The sequence below is a fragment of the Ostrea edulis genome, chromosome 2 (assembly GCF_947568905.1).
Source record: "Ostrea edulis chromosome 2, xbOstEdul1.1, whole genome shotgun sequence".
In the NCBI taxonomy this organism is placed as follows: domain Eukaryota; kingdom Metazoa; phylum Mollusca; class Bivalvia; order Ostreida; family Ostreidae; genus Ostrea; species Ostrea edulis.
In genome coordinates, this window is record NC_079165.1 from 20,442,928 (window position 1) to 20,455,251 (window position 12,324).

General features: G+C 35.8%; 2 protein-coding genes and 1 long non-coding RNA gene across 9 annotated transcripts in view; 1 reads left to right on the plus strand and 2 right to left on the minus strand.

Moving 5' to 3' along the window:
- LOC125681833 (small RNA 2'-O-methyltransferase-like) lies at positions 1 to 11,854 on the minus strand. Of its 2 annotated transcripts, none has more exons than XM_048922078.2 (6): positions 11,560 to 11,843; positions 9,879 to 10,126; positions 9,556 to 9,738; positions 6,932 to 7,097; positions 5,131 to 5,348; positions 1 to 1,092 (listed from the first exon to the last, which is right to left on the minus strand). In XM_048922078.2, exons 1-6 carry the CDS (start codon positions 11,746 to 11,748, stop codon positions 903 to 905), a joined length of 1,194 nt encoding a protein of 397 aa, XP_048778035.2. In that variant the 5' UTR covers positions 11,749 to 11,843; the 3' UTR covers positions 1 to 902. The 2 variants fall into 2 exon arrangements, with proteins under 2 accessions (XP_048778035.2, XP_056012354.1); XM_056156379.1 differs by lacking the exon at positions 1 to 1,092 and adding an exon at positions 1,104 to 1,464 and having other exon boundaries at positions 11,560 to 11,854.
- On the minus strand, positions 3,853 to 4,850 carry LOC130052153 (uncharacterized). The gene is made up of 2 exons (XR_008800533.1): positions 4,390 to 4,850; positions 3,853 to 4,162 (listed from the first exon to the last, which is right to left on the minus strand). It is a non-coding gene; the product is annotated as an uncharacterized LOC130052153 (long non-coding RNA).
- LOC125681828 (phosphatidylinositol 4-phosphate 5-kinase-like protein 1) overlaps positions 8,354 to 12,324 on the plus strand; it is a 27,746-nt gene continuing 23,775 nt past the window's right edge. For 2 of the 6 annotated variants that reach the window (XM_048922070.2, XM_056156376.1), the window contains exon 1: positions 11,811 to 11,887. The gene's annotated coding sequence lies outside the window, so the exon portion shown is untranslated. Of the gene's footprint in view, positions 8,829 to 11,784; positions 11,888 to 12,324 lie in introns of those variants that run through there. The other 4 variants (XM_056156374.1, XM_056156377.1, XM_048922072.2 and 1 more) reach the window with 4 other exon arrangements.

Here is a 12,324-nt window from a genome sequence, read left to right on the forward strand (position 1 = left end):
TTGACTCCATCAGTATTTATTTAGATCACTAGTCTTGAAATGGTTCTAATTACTATACATACAAAGATATGTATCTAACATTGAAAATTGTATTACTTCTAAAAAAAAAAAAAAAATTACAATCATTTTATACAGCTATTTGTCTTATATATGTGCTTAGTATATGTATAAAACAGAACATGTGCCAAACACAACATAATAAGAATTTCAAATTTCTTACATTTATTTCAGCATTTTTTTAAAATGCAAGTTATGGTTGAAAATACAAAATAATTTGGTTTTAAAAAAGAAGACAAAAATAAGAGAGGAATTAACCCACCAAACCCCAGAAAAAAATCACTTGCAAATAAAAAAAAAAAACCCAAATAAAATCTAAATCAAAAAATCCTAAAGCACACTTAGGAAATGAATGATGTCTATTCTGGAGATATAAAATCATTGCAAAAAAAATTGCTTTTAAAAAAAAGGAGAGAAAAATCCCCATACATGAACATAAAGCACTGTACAATGTGGTCCTGAGGTATTTAAAAAAATGACTACCAGTAGATACATGTACATGTATTAACATTTCCTTGTCCTTAGTCCCAGCTCTCCTCAGTATCATTGGTATCAGTAAGCCTATTTCCTTGTCCTTAGTCCCAGCTCTCCTCAGTATCATTGGTATCAGTAAGCCTATTTCCTTGTCCTTAGTCCCAGCTCTCCTCAGTATCATTGGTATCAGTAAGCCTATTTCCTTGTCCTTAGTCCCAGCTCTCCTCAGTATCATTGGTATCAGTAAGCCTATTTCCTTGTCCTTAGTCCCAGCTCTCCTCAGCATCATTGGTATCAGTAAGCCTATTTCCTTGTCCTTAGTCCCAGCTCTCCTCAGTATCATTGGTATCAGTAAGCCTATTTCCTTGTCCTTAGTCCCAGCTCTCCTCAGTATCATTGGTATCAGTAAGCATATTTCCTGTCTGTTGAAAATTCTGATTGAAGCATTCAGCATCATAGTCGTCTTCTTCATCACTGCCACATTCATCCTCCAATTCCAGTGGAATAATTATCTTAGTCTGGTCCTCTGTTAATTGGTATCCATTTCCTTGTAAAAACTCTCTGAAAGAAACAAGAGGTACTGTGAGCAATGCTCACTAAGAATACCTCCCCCCCTTCCAGTTTACTCCCAACTCTCCCAAAGGGTGATGTTAATAGGTATAAATTACCTCTTTTCCTGAGTGTATAAAAGAAAGGGCATGACAAATCTTTGATGTCCAATATGCTTGACCTTTGACCCCAAATTCAATAGAAAAACATTTTCGTCCCATGGGTAGTCCATATGTATGGTATTGTGACTGTAGGTGGAAAGGATAATGCTTTAGAGCCTGGAAACCATATTGCTACTTCAATGTCCAGTGCACTTGACCTTTGCCCCAAATTCGATAGGTAACATCTTCGTCCCATGGGTAGTCCATATGTATGATATGGTGACTGTAGGTGAAAAGAAAATGCTTTAGAGCCCGGACACCATATTGCTACTTCGATGTCCAGTGTGCTTGAATTTTGACCTTTTGACCCCAAATTCGATAGGGAACATCTTCATCCCATGGGTAGTCCATATGACATATGGTGACTGTAGGTGGAAAGGATAACGCTTTAGAGCCGAAAAACCATTGAATCTACAGACAGACGGACAGACAACCCGATTCCAGTATATCCCCCCCCCCCCCCCCCCCCAACAAATTTGTTGCAGGGGTTATAAAAATCCAGTAATTGGAAAATAATCTATACATTGTAATGCTAATGATTGGTACAAAATCTTCCTTAAGGAGGAATAACACACCAGTGAAATCTGATATGAATTGAAAGTGGAGGATATGTACAATAATACTTTGAAATTAAAAACTTTCTTGAACTTATTTACTTTTTAAAAAAAAACAACCAAAACCCCATAGTTTTAGTAGAAAGTAGACAAGAAGCCCATAGGCCACATTGATCACCTGAGTCACCTTGGTCCCACTGTTGTTCAGTTGTGCTTTTTAAAAAGACTTTTCTGCAATCTTTATTCCCATGAAATTTGTTAACCCTATATTGTGACCCCAACATAACCCCAAAGGGTCACAACAAAACCATGATACAAGGTCACAAGGTCAAAAACCATTGTATGATATGGAGGGTCTTGTCACAAGGAATGCACAAATGAAATACAAGAGCCCTATCACTTCAAAAGTTTAAGTTTCAGAGAGACAGACAGGACCATAAAAAACAATATCCCTCCCAAAACTTTAGTCAAAGGGGCATTAAAAAAAATACTTGAATCCATACAACTTAAGGAATGTTTGCACTTTGATATGAAGATAATCTTGAAAAGAATTTGTTTTGATTAATTTCCTGTAAACTTTAATCTCCTATTGTGGCCCCATCCAACCTCTGGGGACCTTGAATTAAACATCTTCAGGTAGAGCAAATTCAAATTTGTTCAATTTGGGGCCCCAGGGGTAGGGTGGGAAGCTTTCATGTAAATTTCAACTTTCCTGGCCCAGTGGTTCTTCAAAAGATTTTTAAATAAGCCCACCCTATTTATTGCTTTTCTTGATTATCTCCCCTTTTGAGGAGGGCATGGCCTTTTTCTTTTTAACAGACTTTAATCCCATTTAACCAAGAATGATTTGTGCCAAGTTTGATTGAAATTGACCCAATGGTTCTTGAGAAAAAGATGCCACAAAATTTTCACTACCCAGTAATTCTTAAAATTATCTTCAAAAAGGGTGTGGCAATTCATTCAGAACTTGAATCCTCTTTACCCAAGCATGATTTGTGACAAGTTTGGCTGAAATCAGCCCTGCAATTTTTAAAAGGAAGACAAAAATGTTGAAAGCTTAAGGATGGATGGAGAGATGGACGCCGGACATAAAGTGATCCGAAAAACTCACTTGATGTTTCAGCTCAGGTGAGCTAAAAAATAAAACCCCTGCTAGACAGGAACGCACGAACTACAGATCAGCAGTCGACATGTAAACCAGATATATGTAAGACATTAGAATTTAAAGGAAAATATACATGAATTGTTGATGTTCATATTTTCATTCAAGTTTCAGAAAGGAAGTCAGCCATTATGACGCTGTTTTATTCCTCCTTAAAAGTAAATGAAATTTAAATCAAACAAGAGGTACTGTGAGCAATGCTCACTAAGAATACCCCCGTTTACCCCAATCTCCCAAACGGTGATGTGAATAGGTATAAATTACCTCTTTCCTGAATGTAAAAATATGTTATGCCTTTGTAGAAGAAAATGGAAGATATAGTCCGAACACAAATCCATGGCATAAACCTATAATTTTGACCTTGAGATCAAAGGTCAAGGTCATAAAGAGGTCATGAATGTACATGACACATAATCTCATGGTGATACACCCATGTCTTATGGTATGACTATGTCAAAATCCTATAATCAATTTTGACCTTGAGGTCAAAGTTCAAGGTCATATAGAGGTCATGAAGGTACCCGACACATCGTCTCATGGTGATACACTCATGTGTCAAATATGGTATGCCTATGTCAAAGAACAAAGAAGTTATGGCCCGGACACAAATCCATTGTAAAAAACCTTTAATTTTAACCTTGAGGTCAAGGGTCAAAGTCATATAGAGGTCATGAAGGGACTCAACACATCCTCTCATGCATACATGCCAACTTTTAAAAATCCCCATGGGGGATTTTGCGCGCGACGACCTTTTTTCAAAGCTCAAAATTCACGACATTTTAGCATGAAAATAAATATTTGTCCTTTCAAATAAAATATCAATCAAATCATTGTTAATGTATCATATATTAACACAACATCAAATGTGTTTGACCATTAACTATATAAAAAAAACTTTGAAAGATATACATTAATATTTTATTAAAATCATCTATTCAGCAAAAAATCTTCTCCAACAAGTCACATACATAATATCAAATAATATTTAAGGTTGCATCCTTTTACACCATACAATAAACATTGGCCGGTCTATATATCAAAATTTAAATTAAAGTACATGCATTTAGGTACGACTGCAAAGGCGATCTTGCTTGTCTGTAAACATGGGCTTGCAGAGACTGGTGGAATAATCTGCATTGCAACCAAAAAAGGAGTGATCTGCCCTGCTATGAAGTTTGCGAACAAAACCTTTGCACCCATGACATCTGAAATAATTACCAGGAAAAAAAAAACACATCAAAATATTCCGTTTTACTTGTAAATTAAGGCTACTTGCTAAATAAAAAATTCAGTACAGACTTGTGCGAATTACGCATCACAAAGTATATTTAATGAATACTACACTATATAGACTATATAATACATCGCTATAGACGGATAGATTTGGATAGCCTATATTATTATAGTTGGAAAAAATATATACTTGACGTACCTTATTGCAAATTTTGGATGCTGTCATCGAGAGGCGGAATGTCCGATTGTTTGGTGGTGACACTAGCATCGTTGTCATTCACGTTTGTGTAAAGGATAGGTCAATTTGAAATCCGTCTTCCCGATTAATTACTATCAAAACATGCTTCGTACTGTCCAATAAACACCTGCACCCCGACACAGGCAGACCAACCCGACACCATGCGACACAGGTAAACAGCAATGGCTGACTATTGTCCCGATTTCTGATTGGCCAGTTCAGAAATGACGCGGGATTTCCAATTCTGGTCACGAGATTTCACGATTATCCCGCTTTCAAAATCGTTTTCAATCGTGAAATCGGAAATTTTGGTCGGAAAAAATTTCAAATCGGGATTTTAGGGTAATTTTGCTTTCCCGATCGGGAAAGCGGGACCGGAGGGTAAAATCGGGAAGATCCCGCCTAAATCGGGAAAGTTGGCATGTATGCTCATGGTGATCCACCTGTGTGCCAAATATGGTATGCCTAAGTCAAAGAACAAAGAAGTTATGGCCCAGACACAAATCTGCACAGACAGACAGACAGACAGACAGACAGACGGACGGATGGACAGACAGACATAGTGATTCCTATATACCCCCCCCCCAAACGTATAATAAATCTTAATGGTAATTGCAATAAAAATAGACAAAAACTAAGCAGTATGTGTAACATCATACATCACATTGAGTAAGATTTGAAAGTGATTATGGATTAGCTCACCTTAATCTGTCTGCATTAACTAATTTGGAAATTTTACTAAATAACATCAACTGCTTTATAGAGATCTCCATTTGTTCCTCATCCTGTTCCTGGTCTGAGTACTTATCTGGGTAGCTCTGTTTCAGTAAGTTTATAGTGAAGGTCACTTCCAATTTCAGAATTTCCTCGGGGGATAACAATAATTCTTTATCTCTGTGTGGAAATATTGACTGTGCAACCTGGGAAGAATTTTTTATTCAGAATTATGTTTTAATTCACCAGTTCAACTGAACATGACTTACCTATAATAAAATGAATCTTAAACACACCCTATAATAAAATGAATCTTAAACACATCCTATAATAAAATGAATCTCAAACACATCCTATAATAAAATGAATATCAAACACATCCTATAATAAAATGAATCTCAAACACACCCTATAGTAAAATGAATCTTAAATACGCCCTATAATAAAATGAATCTCAAACACATCCTATAATAAAATGAATCTCAAACACACTCTATCATAAAATGAATCTCAAACACATCCTATAATAAAATGAATCTCAAACACATCCTATAATAAAATGAATCTCAAACACACCCTATAGTAAAATGAATCTTAAACACGCCCTATAATAAAATGAATCTCAAACACATCCTATAATAAAATGAATCTCAAACACACTCTATCATAAAATGAATCTCAAACACATCCTATAATAAAATGAATCTCAAACACATCCTATAATAAAATGAATCTCAAACACATCCTATAATAAAATGAATATCAAACACATAATATACAGGATGAGCTTGTATGTGCGAGTGCAATACACTTTAATTGAAATATTGTTGAAATGAAGGTTTTTTGAATATATAAGGTATACGTTCTGAGTGACATTTACTGTTTCCAAAAATGACCTTGGTCAGACTGAAAGCCATTTGCCTATGAGGAACTTTTCCTTACACAAGGTATATGTTCTGAGTGACCTTAACATTTCCATAGTGACCTTGACTTTTCCAAAATGACCTTGGTCCAAAAAGTCCCTGTCCCAAAGAATATTTGTGATCAATTATGATTAATTTCTGATAAAAGGTTTAAGAGATATTAGCTCGGACAGACGGACAGACATGATGGCGATTATATACTCTCCTGGAAAATTTTCAGGGAGCATAAAAAAGGATGGCTTCATTGGAGAAATATACCATAATCATGTGTTGCATATCATTAATAATGTCTGTACATTGTACAAGCTTCTAATGAAATTATATGCTAAATTCAGTTTACCTTGACAAACACTGAATATGCAGGCACCAACAACGACAGACAAATAATGGATGACAACTGATAGCAGCAGCTCACAATGGATTTTGATTAGGTGAGTATAGAGTGCACCACTAGTGTACAAAATGGATTTTGATTAGGTGAGTATAGAGTGCACCGCTAGTGTACATGATGGATTTTGATTAGGTGAGTATAGAGTGCACCGCTAGTGTACATGATGGATTTTGATTAGGTGAGTATAGAGTGCATCGCTAATGTACACGATGTGCCCTCAACTACATGTACATGATGCATATCTATGTTTACATGTCATCACAAGTTGTCAATTGCAATTCCAAAAAGAGGCCACAGTGATCTACTTTGGGTCGCAACATACCCATGAGCTTGTCATTGGTAATGCAAGTAAAGAGCTTTATATCATGCATGGATATCAGCCACCCCAGTAACATGCAATTAAATGTACTTTTTATAATAATGTCCTTTTTATATGTACCAGTATATTTCCCATTTTCAATTTTGAAGTACTCACTAAACAATAACAGTTGCCATCACTATCCACTGTTGGTTTAGATTGAGATGAGGAAGTAAAAATGGCTGCCTGGGAACAATATCCTAACTGCTGCGATTCTTCTGGAGGATCGCCAATGCCACTGAATTCCACGGAATACCTATATTTGTCACACACATCCTGACACCTGAAAAACAGGGAAAGAGGATCAGTTAGGACAAATTATGCTTAATATTGACTTCAGATACTGAGGTAATATCTACCGGTACCAAGAAAGATCTAGGGGTTAACACAATTTCTTTAGCAGCTAGGATTTCCATATATTACTCGGCTAGAGGTCAATATTACTTGTGCTTTGAATCCAGTGTTATATTATCACAGAATATGACCAGTTTATTGTCAAGTCTAGTTTTGTTATACAATGTAACAAAATGTCATTCTTCTATAAAATTTGAAATGAAAGTCCAAATTAAAGGGACTGAACTGAACTGACTGGGTCGGAGGACAACAGTTGTTTTGTTTGGCCCGGAAATGGATCTGTAGGCTGAGGGCAACAGATCCGTTCGAGGGTCAAACAAAACAGCTGTTGTCCGAGGACACAGTCTATAACTGTTTTGTTACACACCTTCATATTTTTAGGCTGTTTTTACTAGATGCACACGGTTTTTTGACTTTGAACAGGACAGTGTGATTGTTATCATTTATCACCGTATCCACTAGTTTAAAAGAAAATATATCCAATATCCTAATTATTAATATTATAGGGTTATTGAACTTATATTGGTGAATATTGGCACGAGTTGGCTGTAAAAATGCACGAGCTTGCGAGTGCCTTTTGACAGCCAACAAGTGCCAGTATTCACCAATATATGTCCAATAACCCTTTTATTATATCGCTAAAGTCTTTAGTTGTTAAATTATATTCCTTTTCACTCAAACTACTCCAAAATAGACGAGAATTAATCAATATTGGCATCTAAGGTGAAGGTGTGCAATAACAGCATGCATTTCTTAACTGTTTAATATTTAACCCGTCATTAATGCGTGAAGCAACTGCCTTTGTAAATGGGGACATCATAATTTATGTACAGTAAAACATTTTGCTTTAGTAAATATTAAATACCGGCTCTGTCAGATTCGGAGGACCGTCGTCTGCCATTTTGGCTTGTTTACGTCGTTACGGTAACGTCAATATTAAACACTCATACTCGGAATGTTTCGGGCGTATACAATTTACGCAATGCAAAGTTAGCGTTCAATAAATTCTCAGGATATTGAACGCTAACATTCTCTAGATTTTACGCAGATTTTATTTTAAACTATTTATTAGCTATATAATAATAACAGTTACCGTGTTTCACAGTTTATTGTGTTTCAGCTCTGGTTCATCTACAATCTGATTAAAATACAGATCTCTCATGTAGCGCACAGTGCAGAGAGATCTGACAACAACCCATAGAGGGTCATGTTCTGTGACGTAAAGATCACCTCAATAATTTGCATAAAAGTTACTTTCGAATTGCGTATAGCGAGAGAAGATGGCGTCAAAATCAAGCGTGGCTGATGCATTTGAGAAAGTTAAAGGATTATTTGGAATAGAGAAACTGAAAGAAGAGCAATTGGATAGTTTTACAACGCTGGCGTGTTTCCGATAGCATTACATCATAAACTTTCTGATTGTGGTAAGCTCAGATCTGATTGGCTAAAACAAAGGTAATATTTACGTCACAGAACATGACCCTCTATGGGTCGTTGTCAGATCTCTCTGCGCTGTGCGCTTTATGAGAGATCTGTATTTTAATCAGATTGGTTCATCTAGTAAATTCTGTACTTCATCACCAGTTAAATCAGTGAACCTCGCCATTGTATAAACCAGCAGACCAAAACTCATGTGATTTGTGAAGCCAATAGAAATAAGGTAGACTATTGGGATCAACTCCAGTATACGGACAAATAATCCACATGTAGTGTAGTATTAAGCAGTAATTCACCCTGTGTTATGGTTGACAGGTCGACGGTTCATATATTTGTCAACGGTTGATAGGTCGACAGTTCATATAATTGCCAATGGTTGACAGGTCAACAGTTCATACAATTGGCCGCAGTTGACAGGTTGACAGTTGACACTTCAAAATTTTGTCAATGGTAGACAGTTCACAATTCATATATTTGTCAATGGTTGACAGGTCGACAGTAAAGCGTCAACTTACCCTCCTCTAGTGACACCTGGAGAAGTGCTAACGGTCGACTTGTCAACCTATAGTGATACATGGGAAAGTGTCAACTGTCGACCGTCAACCTAAATCATAAAAAGTTTCCATTGCAGACAAAAGCAGCGATTACAACAATAATTGCGTATTAATTCATAACAAAAAAATTTAACATGAACTATTTGTCCATATACTACTGTTGAGCCGACTAGGATCAACTCTAGTATACAGACAAATAGTCCACATGTTTGACCAGTCATGTGAGAGTTGGTTTAACAAGTTGATTCTAAATCATGATGAAAACATATAGAAAATAAATTAAGGTATACAATAAAAAATAAATATTGACTTATCATAAGCCAGTCAGAATTACTAACATCTTTAAAAAATATATATAAACATTGTATACACACACACAGACAATATTCAATTTACCATTTTTGAAATTCTTTCCGTGTCCACTCAAATTTATGGTCAAAGTGTCTAAATCTGAGCTTTCCTGGAAAGAGGGTGTTGAATTCAAAGTTTGGGGTGGTGACTATTACCAGGAAAGGATGAAGACGACCAAACACAGCGTCTTCAACCTTTACTAAAATGTCTGGAACTAGGTGTTCTATGCTGTAAAAATTAAATATTTTTTTAATTATCATAGTGCAATCATGTTAAAATAGAGAGAGATTGGCATACAAAGATCTCTAGCCAAAATAAATAATACAAACATTAATAAACAACAATAATATATCATAACATTTTCTTACAACTCAACCATGGAGACAGCATCACATCCTGTAACCCTCTGATCCAAATTTACTGCACTTCCCTCGTAAATTTCAATACTTAGTGGATTCTTCCGCTTGAATATGTAATCTGATGCGTGGGGTTTGATGCAATTTTTATGGAATTCTAACGTCTCTCTGTCAATGTCAACCAGCTGCACCTTTCGCAGGGTTGGTACTTCTCTATAAAACCTGACGATTCCACACTCGGAGCAACCAAAATCTACCACCTGAAATCAAAAAGACATGGGCTCTATAGGGTGTCTCCTGTGTGGTCACTATTTACTATTTTCTGTCAATTTTAATGTCAGATGCAATTAATAAAATAACACAAATTTTATGGGTTTTTTTGGAATAGAATGCAAGCTCTCCAAATAAAAGTAACAATAAATCAAATGATCTTGTCATTTATTTCTCTGAGAGTGAAAAAAATAACTTCTTTTTTTTATTGTTTATTAATTTTTTTCTAAACAAGCAACCATGATTTTCATCAAATTTTAAAATCTTATGGAAGGGTGTTGGGGGTAGAGGATGCACCTTCCTTATATATGCCACTGATATCTGAAAGACCCATGATTGCAGAGCGCTTGGCAAAGGAGCAATCACTAAACTGTACCTATCTTAATTACATCTTGGGTTTGACGCAACCATGGCATGAGCGGGGCTTGAACTCATGACCTCACTGTTATGAAACGAATCCTCTACCAATGAACATCGCACCAATAATGGAACATGATTTAATTAGAATCTGGGCCGAAGTGTCCAACTTTTGGGTTGAAACGTCCGACTACCATGTGATGATCGTTGTAGAGAATAAAGATAATTTAAAGACAATTTACACCACGATAATTAGTTTTGTTTTAGTGAATATAAATATTGCATGCACAGCATGGTATTTTCATCAAAAGTACTATGTTGTTATTACTGGGAGTGTTTTTCAAACATTGATGCATTTGAGTGCTTTATTCAATCAGATGTTTCTGAAAATTTCGTACAGAAAATGTACAGATTTTTTCATTTCAGCACTATTTTTTCTTATTTTCATTAAAATATAAATACAAAACCCAAAGACCAGGCTTGGTCCATAGAATGTTTTTCTATTTTCTGCAGGACAGCAAATTTTATCCCTAAAGGGTTTCAGTTCTACTACCACAACTTGTCCACAAGAGGATGCAGATTTATAATTCTTCCGATGTGTCCTCTTAACTTTGTTAAACGGCTGCTCATCATTAACAGTAAGAGAATACATTTCTTAAATGGACATGCATAGGCCTAGTCTAAATCCACATATTGGCTACTAATCTCAGCAAGATTTGTCGAGGCTGGTTATATTTAGACTGACGTCGATCCAAATATCCAGCCTCAACAAATCTCGCTGAGATTAGTAGGCTATACGTCTGTACATAATCTCAGCAAGATTCGTCGAGGCTGGATAACTGGACTGAAGAGGCTTCAGTCCAAATATCCAGCCTCGACAAATTTCGCTGAGATTAGCCTGTCCACTTCTCTAAACTAGAACAGAAGTAAAGCCTATAATAAACGATTTTCTGTTACGATGAAAGGTCACTCGCGCATCATCTAGTTCAGATATTGATATTATTAAAAACAATAAAACATCAAAGGATTATCGCTCACAAAACATTAGTATATACATTATACATACCCATTCCACGTTATGCTTTTCCAAGATATTTGCAGTATATGAATACCGTTGCATGTATAGTGGTGGGTAAAACCTCACATCTCTTCCTAGACTGTTCTCATCTTCTAATTTTCCTTTTCGTTCATCTGGATTTAGTGTATCCGGCTCTTTTTCAGTAAATATATCTTGTTCAACGAGATTCACCGACATTGTACAAAGATGGTGAAATGAAAGTGAAAGTAGATAATTTAAAACAAAAAATCCGATGAGTTCCGATTATTGTTTACAAGTTGTCATGCGATAAACTATAGCTATACTGTCAACAACAGTCACCTACGGATAACACCGTGTAAGTAATGACTTTCATGTATTTTTTGCATTTCACAATATTCTGCTTAATTTTGTTTAGAATCTTTTTAATGGTGTTGTTGGGGTGTGTGGGGTTTTTTTTTTTTTTTCCCCGTGGTGGGACTTTACGTTAATCCGAATGATCTCAGTACAAGAAACTTTAGAACAGTTACGACTTGTCATATCATATTTAACACTGGGATTTCTTAAAATATATTTATATTCTGCAACTACCCTATGTACTAAAAGGTAAGAAACTAAAGATATATTCGGTTGATGCTCCGCAGGCATTGCTCGTGTTTTTCAGAGTTTAATGACGTCAGAGACGCAACCGCCAACGCAAGACTTCGCTGGTTATAAATATGAGAAATTTACCGTAGGTAAAATCTTATTTGATTTGATATTATTGTGTTGCAGGGTTTACAAGCAAAATAGGAT